Genomic DNA, 23,224 nt, shown 5'->3' with positions numbered 1-23,224 from the left:
GGAATGCAATGCATTCCTGCATTCATTTCTTCTGTGCGCGTTTTGGAGTCTCTGAGCTTTTCCTTTTACTTACATTCCAAACTGCTCCTCCTCCTCTCCCCCCCCATGCCGTTCCATTTTATTTTTCCTGCTAAGTGCATTTGGCCATTAGGGTAACATTATAATCTTATAGTCTAAACATTAGAGTGCATACACTGCATTTAAGTTCACAACTGCTGTCTCTCTTGGGTTGTTGCTAACCGTACTGGCAATATACTAATAAGGACGCAGTCATTGGCACATTTTGCCAAAACAGCTATAATGTACTATATAAATCAAGAACCCTGGCACTCATCCAGAAAGACTACAGTGCCTATTAGAATTCTGATTGTACTCCATGTAAGGCATAAACTAAACTGTCTCCACCTACAGGCCAAATGATCTTGGCAGGAAACCTGTAATGAGATTTGCCCCCTTTGACGATCTGTAGGAAACCAGGAAGGGGGGGCTCAGAGACTGACATGCACAGAAGCAGGTGTCAGCATGTGGTGCAGAAAGGTTCATTGTAAGTAGAAACTAACTTAAAATGTTTGATGAAAATCTTACTTTTTTTTTTAATTATAAGGCTCTGGAAAATCTCTTGTGGAGAGGAAAAAATAAACTTCTTTTAGTCTGTATTTTTATTTAGAGCTAAATTGTGATTTGTTTGGCAGTGCAGGGGAGTAAGAGGGTGGAAGACACCGCATTCTGTTGCATTCTACCATACCTGCGCAGGGAGGGAGATGGAATGACTAGTTTCCTTGGGGCTTGTACTCCCACTCCTGCGCATGGACCTGAGAGTGGTAGGGAACAGGAAGATCCTGGTCGATCCTCCACCCCAATACTATAACCAGCACCACTGCACCAGAGGACATGCATTACATAGAGTGCATAATATAGACCAGATGGCGTGTACTTGTTCTCTTTTCCTTCCCTCCCCACACTATATTGTATTTTTTAAATCAGATGTCCTCTGCCTTCACTGGGGCAGTGCTCTGTCTAATGGGGGCAAAAGCCACTAGAGCAGCACGCAGGGAGCAGCTAAGCAGAGATAAAGCTGCTAGCACCTGAGATTAAAACTGGGTTCTTGCCTTCTCATGCATCATCACCAGCTTTGATTCTGCAAGCCAAACTATATTCTTTTTACACCTCTGCAACCTCACTGATTTGATAAGCTGTTGCACTGGTGAGTAGATAAGATCTAGCCGTCAGAACATTTCAATACTGGCAATGTGTGGAAAAGGATAAAGATCTCAGGGTGAGTTTGCAGGATTGGTGCTTTCATTCTTGATGCTATGCTCTTCTCCGAACTGGGAATGAGGTTGAGCATCTGCTTCAGAAAAAATTACTAATGTCGTATGTATCTTCTAAGTAGAGGCATTACTGAAGTGAACAGCAGTTTCCCAAACAAAACCTGAGAATTGAACTTGTTTTATACTCTTGAACTTCGCTTGCCCAGAAAGAATGAGAGTGAGCCTAGAATGTTCTGAATGAGCTTTCTGTCAAGCAACAAGACCAATCCAGATCTGATTTTCTTCACCTCTTACAGATGAGGGGGAAACTAGCTTTATAATAGCTGCAGATAAACCCTTAATTAGCAGACCTAAGAGGTGCCATCATACTACTGGAATTTATATTTTACAAGATCACCTTAAAATGTAAATATATATCTGTATTAAAAGTTGAAGTATGTATTATCTTTTGAGTGATTTTAATACATATTTTAGTGAATTAAGATGGTAAATCTAATTTGTTTCTATCTGATTTTTACTTTACAGTTGGACAAAGAGAACCTGCGAATGTGATTGTAAAAGAAGAGCTAGCTGAAAATATGGAAGCCATGCCACCAGAATCAACTGATAAGGATGGTGTTGAAGACGGACAGAAAGATGTTCAAGAAGCTAACGAACAGTTGCCATCAGAAGAAGAAAAAGTAGAAGAGCTAGAACAGCCCAGTGAATCTCAGTCTAATGATGTTGGATTTAAAAAGGTTTTTAAATTTGTTGGTTTCAAGTTTACTGTTAAAAAAGATAAGACTGAAAAGTCTGAACCTGTTCAGCTACTGACTGTAAAAAAAGAGGAAGCAGAAGTGGCAGCAAATGGAGCTGGAGATCATAAAGAAGTCAAATTAGAAATGGTGGAGGAAGCAACAGAAAGTGAGGTGACCCACCCTGCAGAAAAGATTGAAGAAGAACCAAAGAATGAGGAACAGAAAGATGAATCTCTTCCTGAAAAGGTAGCAGAAAGCCCAAGTGAGGAAGAGGCAGAAGGAAAAAAAGAACCTAGCAAGTCACCAGAGTCTCCAACAAATGGATTAGTTAATGAAACCGCATCACCACTAAGAAAATTTTTTACTCAGGGTTGGGCTGGGTTTAGGAAAAAGACAAGTTTTAGGAAGCCTAAAGAGGATGAGCAGCAGACTCCTGAGAAAGAAAAGGAAGAGCAAGAAAGAGAAGTGGCAGAGATCCCAGTAGAAGCACCTGAGAAGGAGAAAACTGAGAAAGAAAAGGAAGAGCAAGAAAGGGAAGTGACAGAGATCCAAGTAGAAGCAAGTTTGAAGGAGGAAGTTATTATTCCTTCTGAACAGTCACTTCCACAAGAGACCATTGAAAGTGTAAACAAGGAATCTGAAGTGTCCTGTGAAGAAAAAGTAGACCTATCCCCTGAAGAAAAACCAAAACCAGTGAAAGAATGTAAAATATCCTTAGAAGAAAAAACTGAAATACACTTTGAAGAGAAGTCTGAACTACCAGCTCCCACAACCATGGAAATAGTTGGTGAAAAATCTAAAGAAGAATCTGTTGTCATTGGAGCTACAAGTTCAGAAGTGTTTGGTGAAAAAATTGAGAAACCTGAACCAAAAGCTCCACTGGCAACTGAAATCTTTGATGAAAAGTTAGAGGAAGAAGTTCATGTTAGCACTACAGAGGCAAAAGAGGTTAAAACAAATGAGATAGAACAGATGCCCTCCTCAGCTTCTGAACAATCAGTTGAAGGAGATGGTGAGCTACAAAGAATTCAACCCACTGAGGAACAACTAAAGGCCAAAGGAACAGTATGCATAGTAGTAGATGACCACATCAAGCAAACAGAACCAAGCCCTGAAGATGCAGCTGCATGTAAGCCTCCAGAAGGCATCACTACTGAGGTTGAACTGTTGTCATCACAAGAAAGAGCCAAAGTGCAAGGCAGCCCCCTAAAGAAACTTTTTACAGGAACTGGCTTAAAGAAGCTTTCTGGAAAGAAGCATAAAGGAAAGAGAGAAGAAACTAAGCCAGGGGAACAAGTAGAACAAATTCAACATTTAGCTGATTCCCCAGAAAGTCCAGAAGAACTAAAGGCAGAGAGCTCTGCCTCTTCACCTGAAGAATCAACAGAGCCTCCTTCTGTGGAGAAAGCCATAGATGCAACACAGGTCACTGAAACTGAAGAAGGAGTAATTTCAGATGTAGAGAGGAAAAGAGAGTGTGTAACTCCTTGGGCATCGTTTAAAAAGATGGTGACTCCCAAGAAACGTGTCAGAAGGCTTTCTGAAAGTGACAAAGAAGAAGAAATTGATAAGGCAAAGAGTGCTACCTTGTCTTCTACTGAAAGTGCAGTCTCTGAAAATCAGGAAGAAACTAAAGTAAATGGTGAGGAGCAGAAGCTAGAAAAAAGCACAGAAGAGCCAAAACGAAAGGTTGATACTTCTGTATCATGGGAAGCCTTAATTTGTGTAGGCTCCTCTAAGAAAAGAGCTAGGAAATCCTCCTCTTCTGATGAGGAAGTAGGACAGAGGCTTGCTCAAGAAGGCCAAAAAATAGATGAAGTTGGCCAAAGCAAAGAAACTGCTCCAGACATGATCCTAACTAGTTCCCAAGAAAGTGATCAAGGACAAGGAAGTTCCTCACCAGAACAAGCTGGAAGTCCATCTGAAGGAGAGGGTGTTTCAACCTGGGAATCATTTAAAAGATTAGTCACTCCAAGAAGAAAATCCAAAACCAAAATGGAAGAGAGAACTGAAGAATCTGTGTTAGTTTCCAGCATCGAACATTCTACTTCAGATGGTGAACCTGGAAAAGAAGAAACATGGGTTTCATTTAAAAAATTAATACCTGGTCGTCGGAAGAAAAAGTCAGACGGGAAGCCAGAACAAGCTTGTGTTGAGGAAGCTGGAGAAGAGATGACAGAAACCAATGAAGAAGACTCTGATGTTCCAGCTGTTGTTCCTTTATCTGAGTATGAAGCAGCTGAACAAGAGAAAATTGAGGCCCAACAAGCAACACAAGCTGAGGCAATAAGGGAAGAAACTTTAGATGAAAAGAGAGCTGAAAAATTAGAAGATACCTTAATTATTGAGCAATTTAATGAAGGACTGGTTCATGCAGTTACTGTGACTGTTGTAGAGGGGGAGAGAGCAGTTACCAGTATTGAAGAAAGGTCACCATCTTGGATATCTGCTACTGTGACAGAGTCCATTGAACAGGAAAAAGATGATGATGAACAAACTGAGCAGATATTTGAAACTGAAGTTGTTGTAGAAAAGACAGTGGTGGTTTCTAAAACTTTGCCAGAGTTGAGAAAGGACATTAGTGATGATACTATAGTAAGTGAGCTGGAGTTAACGTCAGAAGCCTTGACAGCACTGGAAGAGGCAGCAGAAGTGTCCTGTGGTGAAGAAGCATCAGAAGTGTCCCTTGCAGAGGAGACGACTGAGATGGTTTCTGCAGTGTCACAGTTAACTGAATCCCCAGATACTACAGAAGAAGTTACACCTGTTCAGGAGATAGAAGGGACTGAGCAAAATTTAAAAGAATTAAATAAACAAACACAGGAAATTCTTGAGGAAGTTGTAGAAAGAGTGAAGCTGTCAGATAAAGTACAGATGATTAGTGAAAGACCTGTGACTGGAGTCATAATTCAGTCAGTGCAGAAAATTGGATCTGAAATGAAAGATGAAGCTACAGTCATATGCAAAGAAACTGTGTTGGTTGAACAGTCCTTAAAGAAAGAAGAACCTGAAGAGGCTGACATTCAACACATGGAAAGTGCAAGAAGTGTTCGAGGCAGAAATGAAGCTGACGGAAGTGTTCTACAGGAAGTGTCAGAAATGAGTGAAAAGTGTGCAGTGATGAAGGAACACACAGAAGAAGCTAAAAGTCTGGATAGATTGGCAGATGAAAGTCAATGGCAAGAAACTGAACAAGCATTTATAGAAAGACATGAAGAAACGTCTGAAGTAGAAAGGATTCTAGAGAAAGGTAAATTGAAAGACGAGGAATTTTACAGTAGTGTCACAATAACTACCAAGGCAGAGCATGAAGTGAAAGCTGAGTATGTTACAGTAGTAAAACAACAAGAAATTTCAACTGAAGAGGCCAAAGTGAATTTAAAAGTAATAATTCCAGGTGAAATCACAGATGAAGGTGCTCCAGAAGTGGATGGATCTGAAAGTGAAACACATGAAGCAAAGCTTGAGATGTCCCAGGAATTCAAGCAAGTGGTGGACATGGTGCCTAACTTAGAATCAAAATGCATGAAAGTAACTGTAACAGAAGCCTCTTTGCAGAGTGAGGCAGAAGATGCCGTGCTCTCTTCAGAATCAAAACGTACAGAAGCAACTGCAGCTCAGTCCCCCACTGACATCCCAGTGCCGAGTGAAAGGGAACATGCCAGCGAGGCCTTAGAACCAAAATGCACAGAAGCACATGTAGATGAGGCCCCTATGCAGAGTGGGGTAACTGAGGTTCCTGTGAAGAATGAGGTGGAAGATGCCGTGCTCATCTTAGACTCAGAATGCACTGAAGCAGTTGCAACTGAAGCTCCAGTGCAGAGTGATGTGACTGAGGCCTCTGTGCAAAGTGAGGGGCAAGATGCTATGCTTACCTTGGAACCTAAGGGCACTGAGGCCACTGTGCAGAGTGAGGTGGAAGGAATTGCTACTGAGGGGGTGATGCAGAGTGAGGTAACTGAGGCTCCTGTGAAGAAAGAGGTGGAAGGTGCCGTGCTTATCTTAGAAGCAGAATGCACTGAAACAGTTTCATCTGAGGCTCCAATGCAGAGTGATGTGACTGAGGCCGCTGTGCAAAGTGGGGTGGAAGATGCTGTGCATATTGTAGAAAAAGAATGCACAGAAGCACTTGCAACTGAGGCTCCCATGCAAAGTGAGGTGCAAGATGCCTTGCTTCTCTTGGACTCCAAATGCATAGAAGCAATTGCTGCTGAGGCCACTGTGCAGAGTGAGGTAACTGAGGAGGCTACAGTGCAGAATGAGGTGGACGATTCCATGCTTACCTTAGAATCAAAATGCACAGAAATCACTGCAATAGAGACCACCGTGAAGAATGAGGGAACTGAGATCCCTATGCAGAGTGAGATGGAAGATGCCCTGCTTTCCTTAGAATCAAAATGCACAGAGATAATTTTAACTGGGGATGCAATGCAGAGTGGGGTAACTGAGGCACCTGTGAAGACAGAGGTAGAAGATGCTGTGCTTACCTTGGAATCAGAACACACTGAAGCGGTTGCAGCTGAGGCTCCCATGCAGAATGATGTAGAAGATGCGCCATCTAACCTAGTATCAGAATACCCAGGGGCAGTTGTAAATGGGGCCCCTCTACAGAGCGACATATGTCCTAAAGAACTGCCTGTGTGTGGAAAGGGAGACGAAGAGGAGCCTATGGAAGCAAAACAAACACTTCTACTGACTGCGACAAGTTCAAATGACAGTCAGCGAGAGGAAACCAAGTTTGAGCTAATGACAGAAGTGGAAAAAGATTTGTTTGAATCTGGAAAATTGGAACTTGCAAGCGGTGATAAACTTTATTCAACTCCAGTGCAGCAAGAGATTTTAGCTGTGCAGCTGGAAGATACTGGCTCACCCATTCCTAGTATTGAAAGCTCTGAGGCTCAAAAAGCATCTGTGCCTGTTACAGCTGCAGCAATTGAAGAACAAATCATTGCAGAAACTGTAACATCTATGGAAACCTCAGCTGAAACTTTAAAGCCTTTAGAAGCAGTGCCTGAAAAACTATTTCCTGAACTAGTCCAAGATATTACCATTGCTCATTCGGGATTTGAGGCTGCAAACAGTAGGAGTGAAGAAACTGCAACAGTGTCAGTATCAGAGATGACCGCTGCAATGGTGGATGGAATGACTGAGAAAGCAACAAGATGTACACAACCTGATTTGGTCCAAAAAGATTTCGTGGATGACACAACCCAGGGGAAGGAGCAACAGAAGCCAGAGTTTAGGGAAGAAGCTGGGGAAAAACTAGTTTCTCAAGATACAAAAAGCCCATCTCTAACCCACAGAGAATTCGAAAAAGATACTGTTCAGTCTGTCACTATAGAATCTCAGAGTACAAAAATTGTATTAAAGATAATTCAGACTGCCGTTGACAAACTTGAAAGAACAGAAGAGCCAGCTGCTGTGTGCATGGAATCCCAGCAGCAGACTGAATCAACAGACGGAAGTCAAAAAGGTATAAATATATCTGAAGTTCAGGAAAGTGTACAGGCTCATCAGCAGCTTCTTGTAAAAGGTGAAAAGACAATAGAGAGTAAAGAACAAGAGTTCCAGCAAGCAAGTACAGTCAAACATACTATTTTAACACAGTCTGCAGAGAAACAAGCTACCCTAGAACAAACAGAAGATGCGTCATTAATTTCTGATATGTCGAAAGAGGTTGAAATTCAGGATTCAGGAAAGATTGTAGCTGTCCCTGAAGATGTTTCAAGTGAAAGTTTAGGGGCTCAAAACTCAGCGATAGATATGAGTGTTTCAGAAGACTTATCCAAAGAGACAAGAACAGACCAACCAAAGCTAAAAGAAAAAGAAGCGGGGCAGACTGTGGCCACCCAAGAGAAATATATGGTTCAGCAAACACATATAGAAAGGAAGGAAGACAAACATAGCCAACCAGTGGAAGACATGAAGAGACACACAGAGGAAGACGTAAATAATCAAAAATATGCATCTTGTGGGAGTCCACAATCAAAGTCAGAGCTCACCAAATCTTGAGACCCAATGTAAGTAGCATTTTCATTACTTATTTTTTGGTAGCATTATTCAGAATCTTCATTTTTTCATTGTTACTGATTTGATACTGTGTAGTGCCTTTTGCATGCAACAAAGACCTCCTCAAGATTGCAAACCAGGGCCAAAATTTTCAAATTATTTTGCCTAATTTGAGACAACTAGACCCATATTGGTTGAAACTATAGTAAAGAACAGAATTAACAGACACACAGATGAACACAATCTGAGGAAGAGTCAACACTGCTTTTGTAAAGGGAAAGCATGTCTCACCAATCTTTATTAGAATTCTTTGGACAAGGGTGATCCAGTGGATACAGTGTACTTGACCTTTCAGAAAGCCTTTGACATGGTCTCTCACCAAAGGCTTTTGAACAGAGTAAGCAGTCATGGGATAAGAGGGAAGGTCCTCTCATGGATCAGTAACCAGTTAAAAGAAAACAAAGGGTAGAAATAAATGGTCAGTTTTCAGAATGGAGGGATCTATACTGGATCCAGTGCGGATCTGGGAAAAGGGGTAAACAATGAGGTGGCAAGATTTGCAGAAGGAACAAAATTACTCCGATAAATCCAAAGCAGACTGCAAAGAGTTACAAAGGTATCCCAGAAAACTGGGTGACTGGGCAAGCAATTGGCAGATGAAATTTTAATGTTGATAAATGCAAAGTAATGCATATTGGGGAAAACATAATCCCAACTATACTTACAAAATGATGGGATCTAAATCAGCTGTTAGCACTCAAAGAGATCTTGGAGTCATTGTGGTGGCAGTGAAAAAAGCTAACAATGTTAGGAACCATTAAGAAAGGGATGGCTAATAAGACACACAATATCATTATGCCACTATATATTTCCATGGTACACCCACACCTTGAATACTGCATGCAGTTCTGGTCACCACATCTCAAAAAAGGTTTATTAGAATTTTAAAAGGTACAGAGAAGAGCAACAAAAATGATTAAGGTATGGAACAGCTTCCTTGTGCAGAGAGATTAAAAAGACTGGGACTTTTCAGCTTGGAAAAGAGATGATTAAGTGGGGGATAGAATAGAGGTCTATCTAGAAAATTGTGAATGATGTGGAAGTGAATAAGTAAGCGTTATTTACTCATTTACACAATTAAAAAAAAAAGTCCCCCAATGAAATTAATAGGCAGCAGGTTTAAAACAAAAGGAAGTACTTCTTCATACAGTGGACAGTCAACCTGTGGAACTCATTTCCAGGAGATGTTGTGAAGGGAAAAAATATAATGGGGTTCCAAAAAGAATTAGATTAGTTCATGGAGGATAGGTCCATCAATGGCTATTAGCCAAGATGGTCAGAGAGAACCACATGCTCTGGGTGTCCCTTGTCTCTGATTGCCAGAAGCTGGGAGCGAACAACAGGGGATGGGTTTCAGTGGTAGCCGTGTCAGTCTGTATAAGCGCAAAAAAAAAAAAGTCCTTGTGGCACCTTAGAGACTAACAATTTTATTTAGGCATAAGCTTTCATGGGCTAGAACCCACTTCATCAGATGTATGAAGTAAAAGATGAGCAGGTATAAATACATGAAAGGATGGGGGTGCTTTACCAAGTGTTAATTAGTCTAACGAGATAAATCAATTAACAGCAGGATACCAAGGGAGGAGAAATAACTTTTGAAGTGGTAAGAGAATGGCCCATTACAGACAGTTGACAAGAAGGTGTGAGTAACAGTAGGGAGAAATTAGTATTGGGGAAATTACATTTAGCTTTTGTAATGACCCAACCACTCCTAGTCTTTATTCAAGCCTAACCTAATGGTATCTAGTTTGCAAATTAATTCCAGTTCTGCAGCTTCACGTTGGAGTCTGTTTTTGAAGTTTTTTTGTTTGAAGAATTGCCACTTTGAGGTCTGCTATTGAGTGACCAGAGAGATTGAAGTGTTCTCCTGCTGGTTTTTGAATGTTATGATTCCTGATGTCAGATTTGTGTCCATTTATTCTTTTGTATAAAAACTGTCTGGTTTGGCCAATGTACATGGCAGAGGGGCATTGCTGGCACATGATGGTGTATATCACATTGGTAGATGTGCAGGTGAACAAGCCCCTGATGGTGTGGCTGATGTGGTTAGGTCCTATGATGGTGTCCCTTGAATAGATATGTGGACAGAGTTGGCACCGGGGTTTGTAGCACGGTTTGGTTCCTGGGTTGGTATTTTTGTTGTGTGGTGTGTAGTTGCTGATGACTATTTGCTTCAGGTTGCGGGGGCTGTCTGTAAGTGAGGACTGGCCTGTCTCCCAAGGTCTGTGATGGTGAGGGATTGTCCGTCAGGATAAGTTGTAGATCATTGATGTGCTGGACAGGTTTTAGTTGGGGGCTGTAGATGACAGCTAGTGTACCTTAGAGCTTGGCTGAAGACAATGGATTGTGTGATGTGGTCTGGATGAAAGCTGGAGGCATGTATGGTGTTTATGTGACCATTGTGTATTAGCACTGTAGTGTCCAGGAAGTGGACCTCTTGTGTGGACTGGTCCAGGCTGAGGTTGATGGTAGGGTGGAATTTGTTGAAATCTTGGTGGAATTCCTCAAGGCCCTCCTTCCCATGGGTCCAGATGATGAAGATGTCATCAATGGTCAGCCATAAAAATGTTGGCATATTGAGGGGCCATGTGGGTACCCATTGCAGTCCCACTGACTTGAAGGTATAAATTGTCCCCACATCTGAAATAGTTGTGGGTGAGGACAAAAAAGTCACAAAGTTCAGCCACCAGGTTTGCCTTGACATTATCGGGGATACTGTTCCTGATGGCTTGTAGTCCAGCTTTGTGTGGAATGTTGGTGTAGAGGGCTTCTACATCCATAGTGGCCAGGATGGTATTTTCTGGAAGATCATCAAAGGATTGTAGTTTCCTTAGGAAGTCAGTGGTGTCTCAAAGATATCTGGGAGTGCTGGTAGCATAGGGCCTGAGGAGAGAGTCTACATAGCCAGATAATCCTGCTGTCAGGGTGCCAATGCCTGAGATGATGGGGCATCCAGGAATCCCATTCTCATTGCTTGCCTGTTCTGTTAATTCCTTCTGAATCACCTGGCATTGGCCACTGTCGGAAGACAGGCTACTGGGCTAGATGAACCATTGGTCTGACCCAGTATGGCCATTATGTTCCTATCTAAAAACGTAAATAAGGAGCCTTATTTTTAAAAGGTTGTTGAGTACTCACAGCTTCCATTGTCGTCAACAAGAGAACCCGCACCTCTGAAAATTAGGCCACTTTTATTCAGTAGAAGCAACAGATCTTTTGGATGAGATGTAAAGCAGAGGGCTTGAACAGCTGTACTAGTCAACTTCATGGGTAATTAATCTCCACTTGCCTACTGTATTATCCTTCACCTGCTGTAACACTTTTATTCAGGTGCAGCACAGCACTGTTTCTCTTGAGAGAGCTATTCCTCCTCTTTATGCTTTGGGGGAGCCATGCTCCCCTACAGGTCCCCCATCCCCCTTCCTGGGTAGTACAATGAGAGTTTGCTCCACTCATCAATGAATAGGGGAATTGGATATGCAGCTATATTACTGTCATCAAACCCCAGTTGCTGCAGGAAATGCTGATAATTCAGTAGTGGCAGTCTTTCCTCTGGCACAGTACTAAACTGTTGATGTCAATTGAGACAGAAAACAGAAGTTCTAACCGTTTCTATTGCCGTTGTCATTTTGCCTCTGAAAATTAGAGGCCAAATCATCAACTAGTGTAAGTCAGTTACTCTGTAGACTTCAAATAGAGCTGTCCTGATTTATGTTAGATCTGATCTTAGATTTCCAGAAGAATGTAACCTGGGAACTGGCTAACTTCCAAGTTTTAAGAGGTAGCCACTTGAGTGTTGGACCCCTGGGAGGAGGGTCGGTTTCTGGCCACTGGAAGATGGGTCTGCTTCAGGACTTTTGAAAGAAAAAACTCACACCTACTTATCCTTTGCTGGCAGTCTCCTCCTTCTCATCTTGTGATCCTGCTTACCTTGCTACTGGTACCCAGCCATCCTGTTTGGCTGAAAACCAGCGGCGCAAAAACCAGTACAGAACCTGTGAGGCAAACTGGGATAATGAGGCTGTGATGCTGCCACCTTCTTGTTGTATTAGAGTTCTGTGGAAGTGAGAGAAGTGTTGTTCTCTTCAGAGCAAGAAGTGAGATGGAGATTCTGCTGGGAAATGAAGACAAGGGGTAAAGTACTGAAAAAGAGTCCCTTCAGTGTAGGAAAAACTCTAAAAACTATACAAACACAGCAGGGAAATGCAGCCACTTATATAAAACTCCAGTCAGTGTCAGCTGGTGGATAATTATGAGCAACTTGACAATAACAAACCAGTGCAGTCATGTCATTTAAGCTTCTGAGATGTATGATTTAAAAGTAATTAACATGTTTAAATTCTGAAAGCTATGTTGACAGTATCTTTAAGTAAAATAATCCAGCTATATACCTGATAGGTTTATTTAAGCTTGATAAGTTTATGGAGGGAATGGTTTGATAGGATAACGTGATTTAGTCAATAGGTCAATAACGGTCAATGTTGGGATATTGAAAGTCTTTTTCCTGAGTGTCTGGGCTGGAGAGTCTTGCCCGCATGCTCGGGGTTCCGCTGATCGCCATATTTGGGGTCGGGAAGGAATTTTCCTCCAGGGTAGATTGGCAGTGGCCCTGGAGGTTTTGAGGATTATCTGCTACTTGAAGTCTTTAAATCAGGATTTGGGGACTTCAACAGCTGAGTCAAGGGAGAGAATTATTTCAGGAGTGGGTGGGTCAGCTTTTGTGGCCTGCATCTTGCGGGAGGTCAGACTAGATGATCATAATGGTCCCTTCTGATCTTAAGTTCTATGATTCTGTGCGTTGACTTGCCTTTCAACAAGAACTGAAACAAACTGGAGAAGGTGAAAGTTCAAGTTCAGCTGTCTATGGCCAGAAAATTGGCATGGATTCTAGAATGGATTAGTTCATGGTTAAGCATTTGAGTTTCCAGGGTAATTTGGAAGGGTGCGCATTTATCTGTCTTTCCCCCACTTAAATGACTCTGCTAACAAAGGAAAAAATTTGGGGTATGTCTGGGGAAGAAGTAGAATTTTTCTCTGAAATATGAAGTTAGGTGAACAAATAGTTATTGAATTATGATATCCTAAATTGTGTTCATCCTTTTTTTTTTTTTTCCCCATTTTCATAAAAAACAATGGAAAAGGAGAGAGAGTTTAACTGATTTTTTTTCAGGTCTCCTATTTCTGATGTAGAGTACAAGACAAAGTTTTGGTGGCTACATTCCGATTTTAAATCTTCAGATTTAAAATCGGAATGTCAGAATGATACCTCAATCCAGAAGATGTTAAAATAGACTGTCAAATGACCAATCACTAGGGTAGCTTGTCAATGAAGAAAAGAGAATGTTTACATATACTGAAGCTAATCAGACACGCCGTTGAAAAGAGTGGAAATAAAATGAAAATGTAGTGATCATCACCCTTGAAAATTCTTCTAACACTTTTGCCAGATTCTAGATTTAGAACATCTATTTAGGGTGTGCCTCCATGTTCTGCTACTCCCTCATGTCTCCTGCTACCCTCTCCCTGGATTTCCTTAGGTGCTCCATTTCTGTGAATCTTAGGAGTTCTGCAGGAAAGGGGCGTGAGTGTGCATTTAGTGAGGGTGTTGTGTTGTAGTGAGTGGGCTGACCAGAGCATCGAGCTCAAGGAGGGCTGTGAAGAAGGTGGTACAAATGTTGTCAGTGAGGTATGGGAAGTGTTCACTGGAGAAAATGGGAAAACTGAGCGAATAGTGAAGAAGGTTTTTGTGGAGGCAGCAGAATGTGAGGCATGCAACAAGGGCAGAATGGGGGTCTACGAGGCTTGTCACTGTATTCCAATATCTCCCCCTCAAGTCTAAAAAGGCTCTCGGTGCTTTCAAAAGATGAGCCTGGGATCTTAAATTCCTAACTCTGTTAGTCAGTAAAAATCATGGACTGAACAGACACTGGATTTATGCTTTTTACCAATCTGCAACCCACTACCCTCCTCTTTTTGTCCTATGACTGCAGAGCTTAATGAGCCACTCTACCTTTATATTATGTGCTAACTACCTATGCTAAACAATCTGGTCCACCTTGCATTTGGCTGTGTTGCTCAGTACCTTTTACAGACCTGAAGATGAGCTCTTTGTAAGGTCGAAAGCTTGTCTATCTCACCAACAGAAGTTGGTCCAGTAAAAGATATTACCTCACCCACCTTGTCTCTTTAAAATGCTTAAGGGAGCCCAACTCCTGTGCACCTCCGAAGGCCCCCAGGAGTCCAGGCACCCTTCATTTTGGGCTTTGGGAGGTACACCGGAAGGGCAAAGGGAAAACTCCCAGGCTGTGTTGCCCTCCAATTCTTTTGCTTTCTCCATCTGGCTCCCCCTCTCCAGCTGCATCCTAAGGTGTTGCTCATCACAGCCTTGTTCCAGCAGAAAGGTCTGACTTTTGATTAAGTGGTAATTGTTTAAGTGGGATTCCACTTGTTGGCTGGTATAACAACTTCCAAAATAATGATTTAGAGCTGTGGTTCTCAAACTTTTGTACTGGTGATCCCTTTCACACAACAAGCCTCTGAGTGCCACCCCCTTATACATTTAAAACACTTTTTAAAATATTTAACACTATTATAAATACTGGAGGTCCCAACCCCCAGTTTGAGAACCCCTGATTTAAGAGGGGAAGATTTTCTCAGGTGTGTTTGGATTTTCAAGTGAATTCTCTTTAAGGGGAGGTAATGGTCACAGGTCATCCTTACCCTTACCGTCAGTTGTGTTTAGCGTAGCATTTTATTTTTAAACTGGAGGATGTTAACTGAGTTGATGAGGTCTCTCCAACACCACTCTTGAAAAACAGCCTCACCACTTAAGGAAATTCTGAGGAAGAGTAGAAATTACTTGAGTGAAATTTGTGATTAATAAGGCTTTGTTAATATTTTTGTTCTTTTATTTCAGCTGTTCTGTTAAATGTGTGTTACATTTGGAGAGACCAGAATGTGAAGAAGGCAAGAGCAGAAAGTGGAATCTGCTGATTGGTCTGTAGACCAATGTTTCTGAATTGTGAGATTAGACCATCAATATCTGACGTCATTCCTTGAGAGTAGCTGACAATCCTGAGGAAATATCAGGAGCTTTAGTCATCACCCTCTACTCTTGGATGTTAACACTTCCTCTTTTCAAGACTTCTTTATTTTTGTTTGAAATGATTGAAAAAAGTGATGTCTTTGATTAAATGCTTTCCATAGCCTATTGGCAATGCCCAGTTTCTGTTGTTCCAGATTTCCCCCTTCTAACATGCTTCCAAAACTGGAGTGTAATTCTTGATGTATTTATATGTATATCATAAACCCAGTTCTGATTGTAATGTATATTTTCTCTATCTTATGTTAAAAATACAAAATGACATACATTTGCATCACTATATGAGACTAAGTGCATGTGACCATGGTGAAGCACTGTGAGTGAGCTACAGCTGGCCACAAATTATCCCCATGAAATTTAGGCAGGTTTTCCACTTAGTGGAAGGGTGTAAGAACTGATATTTAAGGCATTATGCTAGTTGTTGTTCCTGCTTCCATAAAAGAACATTAATGATCGAAAGGTACATTTCCTATTTGGAAACCTACTGATGTAAATTATTAGGCAGATGTTAATTTTGCATCACTTCCTCTATAGGAAGTGCACTATAATTTTCTTGAAAACATTTAAAGTTCACTTTATTGCAATTTGATTTTTCTGACAGCACCTGGTGGAAGCTGGAAATCCTTGAGAGTTACAAATTTATCCATTTCAAATTGTTCAGCAACCTTGAAATGGCGATTTCAAGAAATTATTGTGCTTAAATCTCTGAGACAAAATATTTCAGCGTTATGAAGAAAAGGATTAACTGTTCTTATTTTTGCATTCTAATGTTACCCTGTCTCCTGGATCACACAAATGCCATGAAATGAGACATGTTCTTTTTAAAAAAATGTTTTGATAGATACTGCATTATGTCCGCTCCATATTTATGCCCACTTCTTTTCAGAACAGTGTGTTTCATTATGCTCATGTACATTTGGCAAATTGTGATTTCTGAAAATGATTTAAATAAAATCTTTGCTTATACTTAGCTCTGTTGGTTTTAATTAAGACTTGGCAAACCTGGAACAAAATATTTCTCAATTTTGTCAGGTGTTAAGTTACAAGTATAGATCAGTGCATACATAAAACTGGGCAGGCTTGAAATATTAAATAACTGAACAATTATTAAATGTTTAAAGTATTCTGTACTCGACCTTCTAGGCTCAGAACAAGCATGGTGGGTCGTCAGTAGTCTTAGATCTGGTTTCTAAAATACATGTTATATGTTGCACTTTGTGAACTTCATATCATTCTGGTTGAGCAAGATGTTGACCAATAACTTCATTATCCTATCTGTATAGTAATTTATTGTAAAATGAACTGTTTCCTTCTAATGTACCGAATGTTCTTGTTATTGCAGGTGCCTCCCAGTTTCTGGGGCTGCACAGTGTGCAAGCAAAGAAATGTGATGGATTGCACCATCTGGTGGTGGTTTTCTGCAACTTGCAGCTTGTTACTCAGAAAAAGTATGTTAGCCAACTAATTCACCTCTGGCAAGCAGATATGGGTTTCTCCTAAAATGTGTATAAAACACGTGCATCTGCTAACAAAATACGGTCATGTCTGCACATACAAGCTTACAGTGGCACAGCTATACCAATACAGCTGTGCTTCTATAAGATTGCTCATGTAGCCGCATTATGCCTATGGGGGAGAGCTCTCCCATTGACATAAAACCAGCTCAATGAGTGGTGGTAGCTATGTCAGCAAGATACAGTGCTGTGTACCCAAGTGTTTATGCCGGCAAAGCTTATGTCACTCAGGGATGTGGGTTTTTTCCACACCCCAGAGTGTCAAAAGTTTTCCCAACATGAGTGCTAGTGTAGACATGCCTTAGTCTTAAGCGGAAAAGTGACAGGATCCTTGTGCTGTAATTGCTAAATGAGAATTCCAAATATCAGGTTGTTAGTTAGAGCATATTCCCACTGTACTTGGCATAAACCATCTCATCACAAAGTATTGGAGCAGGGAGATATTGGTCATCAGGAGTTAGAAACACAAAGTAATTTTCTGCAGAAATATCCAGTTATGTGAAGTGTTTATAGCTATCTTCTGAACATTTTAGGGTACATTAGAAAATAGAGGGTTGAATGTATTTTTGTTTTACAATTTCTTTTCTTCATTTTTACTCTCTCTCCCCTCACCCCCTTGCTACTCTCTGTAAGAAGCACTCAAAGTGCTTAGCCCAGGAACAATGGTTGGTTTGTTTTTTTGTTTGTTTTAAATACTTCTAATTTATCGGCTAAAATTTCTCCGAAGTCCTTTTTTTTCTTCTTTTTTTTTCCCCTTGACAGTTTTAACTGTAGTTGAATATCACTTCAGTCCTAAAATTGGGAAACTATTCTGAGTTAAGAGCAGGTCTTTAGTAACTTGTACTACAGGCAGATGATGCTGCAGTAAAACATTTAACCTGAGACACCTTAACCCTAAAGAACAACCTAGTGCTCAGAACCTTTGAATCCCTTCTTTCAGCTCACTCATATTTTAACAGAAGTTAGTCATTCCTGTGAGACTTGAGGCTTCATATAAATGTTTCTCCAAGACACTTTGATACTGTACTTAAAATGAATTAGGATCTTCACTCTGCTCTGAGGACTTTGATTTTACCTGACATAATGCACACGCACTCTGTGTGCATAACATTGACAGGAGAGGTTGGTATAATTAACAGATGGGACTCTGGGGATGCCCAGAAAAAAGAAGTGTCCTTTAGCTCTCTAAAAAGTCAATATTCTCCTACAAAGAACATGGCAGGAAGGGCCTTATTTTTGGCCCAATTATAAGTGACGCCAATCTGCATTGTCACCGGTGCAACTTGCTAGAGTACTCCCGTGAGTGCAGAATATAAAGATTTTTCTTAACTCACAGAAAAATATATAGAAGTTTAAAGTTGAGAAATGTGATATCAAACAATCCAGTCTGTCTTTCCTTAGTGGCAGCTTTCCCCCTTATCTTTGGGCATGAATTACAAAAGTAATTCTGACAATGGCTTGTCAGTTCCCAGAGGTTATGTTGCTTGTGTTGTTTGTGATTTTTATAACACCATGCAAAAGTGAAATCAGTTCCATTTGTACAAAATTATATACCTATGTACGTTAAGCCATATTGCAATAACTGCAACAGGTAAAACAAAACAATAGCATGACCTGTGTAAACCTTTGTAGCTCCAAAGCTGTTAATAATATGTAAAGTTATTTCTTGTCTAAACCTCATTTAAAGAAAGCTAGCTTTTATCAAAATGTAAATTGTCTGTTGGTAGAAGCTGAGAAGCAAGTGCTTAATCTTGCTTGTTTTTTATATTAATCCTGGGCCTAGCTAAGCAATGCAACAAATGTTAACTGTATAACCAATGTTTCTTCTTGTAACAGACACCTATAAAATATGGCACCATTAAGACCTTCCTAATGGTGCAAGGAACATCTCTCTACATACAGATACTACTTTGTTCCAGTGTATTGCTTTGGCCCCTGAAATACTCACGCTGCAACCTGTAGCTTGTGCTTAAACTCCAAGCTTGCAGCTTCCTCTAATCCAATGTACTGGGTTAAAAAAAATGTTGATTTTCTATTTTCTGTTTTTAAGGTAGATTTTCACTGACTAAATAAAGTACAACCACAAGTTCATTCTAATGTGTGTACGTGTTTTGTAGTTTCGACTTCTTGGAAATGGTTTCTCTGTTTATTGATAACTTATTCTCTTGTCTGGAGATTTTTGCTGCTTGACAACAGACAGTGTTGATTGACATCTTCTCATTCAGCTTTAGATCTGAATTAAAAAAAAATTAATTATATGATTACATTGAAGCTTCAGTTGTGTGGGTGTATGTATTAATGGGTATATGTAGTAAGCTATTTCAGAGGATTTCGAAGAACAATTTCCAGATTGAATTCAGGCTCGGTGATTGTGTTCAATGAGCAGGAAAGGCTATGGAATCAATTGTACACTTTCCTTGTGTAGCTACTGAAGTCAGGCAAAAATAAGGCATCAATGTGACTAAAGTTACAGCATAATACTAACCTTGAATTGCCACAACAAATATGCAAAGCTCTCTGCACTGGCTCCCTGATCAGAATTTTCAAACGGTTTCCAACAGCACAGGGGTAACTCAACATCTCCCTTGAGATGATGCAAATAAATAAAAATTACATAAAAGAAGATTTAAACCCAAACATAAAAATTGGGGCTATCAAATGAAGGAGGGACAGGATAGATAGAAGAAACTATATTGGGGGAAAAAATACTTGACTCCTGTCCCTCCTTCAGCCTAGCCTAACAGCAAAAGGAAATTATAGTTGCGTCTATAGAGCAAGCAGCATCAGGCCCTAGATTGCATTGGCCTCCCTTTTTATAGGACAGCAAGGTTTGCATCCTCCCAGTAAGTCTTATGTTGACATTAGTTTGTAGCCTCTTCCTCTCGATTCAGTTTTGAAACCCAGATTAAAACATTGCTATAGTGAAGTTTTACAGATTGATTTGTGTGTTTTTCTTTTAAACTGAGACCATTTAATTAAAAAAAAAAGTGTTGGCCAGTATGTGGTGGTTATTTGGTTAATAAACTCTGCCTTTGTCCTCACTATTTGTGTTGTCTGTACATGTCCTTTTGTGGCCCTCATCACCACAGTGTCTGAGCCCCAGGGCAGGAAATGGTTGTTACCTTATCAATAGCAGGCATCCTAATTATTAAACTGAAGTGCTCAGTAAATGGGATGCTATTAGACTGGGTCCTTGCATCAATTTTTCTCAAAAGGCTAATGTTCCCAGTTTCTACCATTCTAGGCAGTGAACAGACACCATGTTATCTTAGGAGGATGGTGCTGTTTGGTGATGGTGAGGGACTTCAGTGGAGCTACACCACTTAACACCAGCTGAGAATTTGATCCAATTATGTCTTTACAGTTAACACTTACATTGTGCCTTAGCTGATATATATATACTATAAAACATCAATTCCTACTGCCCATATGAACTAATGTATAGAATAGACTAGAGTAAATTTGTACTAAGCAAAAGCTTATAGGCAAAGCTGGATTTAAATATAACCTGAACATAAGAAAAATCCTGCTGTGGCTCTGAAGATTTCTTTGGGAACAACCACCATGATGACACCACATAGGGTGGGAGCAGGACTTTGGAATGACAGAAATGGGATGGAATTCAATAGTACAAAGCACATGGTCATGTACTTAGGGTCCAATAAGGGTTTCTTCGAGCTGGTGGGGACTTGTCAGTTGGAAGCAATGGAGGAGGAGATGTCCTGGTCCGTTGGTCAATCACAGGATGCCAAGCCACCAGCGTGATGCAGCTGCAAAAAGGCAAGTGTGCTCCTAGGCTTTATCTGGTGAGGCATTTCCTGCAGAGCTAGAGAAGTACAATGCCATTGTACAAGGCACTGGTGGTGTCAGACTTTATTTGGAATACTATGTACAATTCTGGTCACTTGCATTAAGGAAAGATGAATGGCAGTTAGAACAGATGCAGAGAAGAGCTACTGGGCTGGTCAAGGGAATGGAGGGCCTGTCTTAGGAAAATGGAAGAGCTTGGCTTGGTTAGGTAGCAAAAAAGCAAGAAATCATATCTCCTCAGCCTATCAGAAGGGTAAACGAGGGGGGGAGGGGAGAGGTATTAACCTGAAGGCCAATGTTGACACAAGAAAAAATGGATATAAACTGGCCATGCCTGCAAAGAAGGTCTCTAACCATCAGAAAAGTGAGGGTAGAGGAGCCTCCACATAGGAGTTGTGAGGATGAACAACCTAGTTTTAAGAAAGAACAGGACATATTTATAAGTGAGGGTGTATGATTGGTTGCCTGTAATGGAGGAGGTGCAGGGCTCACCAGTATTAGGGCTCACTTTCAGTTTGTTTTATATTCCTAAAAGCTCATGCTTCAGGGCTTCAGCCAGACTTGTAGGGGTCAGGAAGGAATCCCCCCCACCCCACCCCAAATGTATTCTGAAATTATTTTTTGTCTCCTTCCTCTGAAGCATCAGGGACAGCTATAGCTGTAGATGGGATACTGGGGTGGACCAGGGCTTTGAAGTGGCACCAAAAATTCTCTCAGGTGTGTAGCTGCCTGGTTCTTGCCCACATGCTAAGGGTCTAACTGATTCTCATAGGTGGGAGTGGGAAGGAATCCCCCCCCCCCCCAGCTCAGCTTGACAGGCCCAAGTCTAGGATAGTAAGTGGTGAGCAACTTAACTATAGGCCTGTCATAAACAGATAGTTAAGGGTTAATGTCTCTTTTACCTGTAAAGGGTTAACAAGCTCCGTGAACCTGGCTAACACCTGACCAGAAGACCAATTAGGAGACAAGATACTTTCAAATCTCGGTGGAGGGAAGTCTTTGATTGTGCTTTTTGTTTTGTTGTCCGTTCTCTCTTGGATCTAAGAGGGGCCAGATGTGCAACCAGGTTTCTCCAATCTTTCTGAAACAGTCTCTCATATTCAAGATAGTAAGTACTAGCTAGAAGGCGGATTAGTCTTTTGTTTTTGTTTTTTTTTATTTGCAAATGTTTCTTTTGCTGGAAGGATTTTTACCTCTGTTTGCTGTAACTTTGAACCTGAGGATAGAGGGGATTTTTCTGGCTATATAAATTTAAATACCCTGTAAGCATTTTTCATCCTGATTTTACAGAGAGAATTTTTAACCTTTTCTTTTTCTTTAATTAAAAGCTTTCTTTTTAAGAACCTGATTGATTTTCTTTGTTTTAAGATCCAAGGAGTTTTGGATCTGTGTAAAGCCTCTCAAGGCAACCTAGGGAGGGGAAAAGGAGAGGGGAATGGTTAATTTCTCCTTGTGTTAAGACCCAAGGGGTTTGGGTCTTGGGTTTCCCCAGGGAAGGTTTGGGGGGAATGGAAAGTGTACCAAAACACTATATTTTTGGTTGGTGGCAGCGCTATCAGATCTAAGCTAGAAATTAAGCTTAGAAGGGTACATGCAGGTCCCCACTTTTTGGACGCTAAAGTTCAAAGTGGGGAGGGGGGAAACCTTGACAAGGCCTCATTACCTGCGTTCAGCTGAGGATGGCAAAGATTGCAAAGCCCCAGCTGAGACTGGCAAGGAGGCTCTTGCTGTTGGTATTGTTGGAGCGCGCTGGACCTGATTCTCCACCCCGTTGCACCTGCACCTTGCAGAGTCAGTCACACCTGTGCAAAGTGAATACAGAACATGAGCAGATCTGTATGGTGGTATTTCTCATCCCTTGTCCCCAGGTCAAGGCAGTGGAGACTAGCCTCCCCGCCCCCAAGTCTGAAAGGTCACTCTTAAGCTGAGTTGGGTTTTAGACTTCACTACTTTTCAGTCCAGGAGAGCAAGAATCTAGTGATCTGCAGGACAAGAGAAACTGATGTTGATTAGCATTTCATTAATTTTTTGTTTATATTTTAATCCCTGTAATTAAAGTTCTTACGTCTGTGGTTACAGGCACTGTAGAAATTATCAAAATAACAGCTCTGAACCAGCTTATTGGAGGAGGTGGTGTTATGCAGAAAGACACAGATTACAGAGGATAATATTTGTTGTTTGAATTCCTCTGTCCACAAGCATAGTATTTAGTCTTTAAGGGGATCAGCTTCTGTACCAAATGACTGCAGGAGAGCTAATGTGACATCAATTTTTTAAAAGGGCCCCAGAGGTGATCCCAGCAATTACAGGCCAGTAAACCTGACTTCAGTACCGGGCAAACTGGTTGAAACTATAGTAAAGAACAAAATTGTCAGAAACCTAGATGAACATGATATATTGGGGAAGAGTTAACATTGTTTTTGTAAAGGGAAATTATGCCTCACCAATCTATTAGAATTCTTTGGGCGGGGGGTGGACAAAGGGGATCCAGTGGATATAGTGTACTTAGATTTTTCAGAAAGCCTTTGACAACATCCCTCCAAAGCTCTTATGCAAAGTAAGCTGTCATGGGATAGAGGGAAGGTCCTCTCATGGATTGGTAATTGGTTAAAAGATAGGAAACAAAGGGTAGGAATAAATGGTCAGTTTTCAGAATGGAGCAAGGTAAATAGTGGTGTCCCCCAAATGTCTGTACTGGGACCAGTCCTGTTCAACATTTTC

General features: G+C 40.9%; 1 protein-coding gene across 1 annotated transcript in view; it reads left to right on the top strand.

Moving 5' to 3' along the window:
- The window catches only part of AKAP12 (A-kinase anchoring protein 12), a 133,112-nt gene extending 114,322 nt beyond the window's left edge, over nucleotides 1-18,790 (top strand). Inside the window, exons 3-4 of the mRNA XM_039529365.1 lie at nucleotides 1,797-8,028; nucleotides 14,994-18,790. Of these exons, the coding sequence (XP_039385299.1) occupies nucleotides 1,797-8,020 (6,224 nt within the window). The 3' untranslated portion in view covers nucleotides 8,021-8,028; nucleotides 14,994-18,790. The remainder of the gene's footprint in view (nucleotides 1-1,796; nucleotides 8,029-14,993) is intronic.
- Nucleotides 18,791-23,224: the final 4,434 nt, after the last annotated feature.

This window comes from Mauremys reevesii, linkage group 3 (assembly GCF_016161935.1).
Source record: "Mauremys reevesii isolate NIE-2019 linkage group 3, ASM1616193v1, whole genome shotgun sequence".
In the NCBI taxonomy this organism is placed as follows: Eukaryota; Metazoa; Chordata; order Testudines; family Geoemydidae; genus Mauremys; species Mauremys reevesii.
Note: the sequence above shows the minus strand (reverse complement) of the source record. Positions and strands in the feature narration are given on the sequence as shown.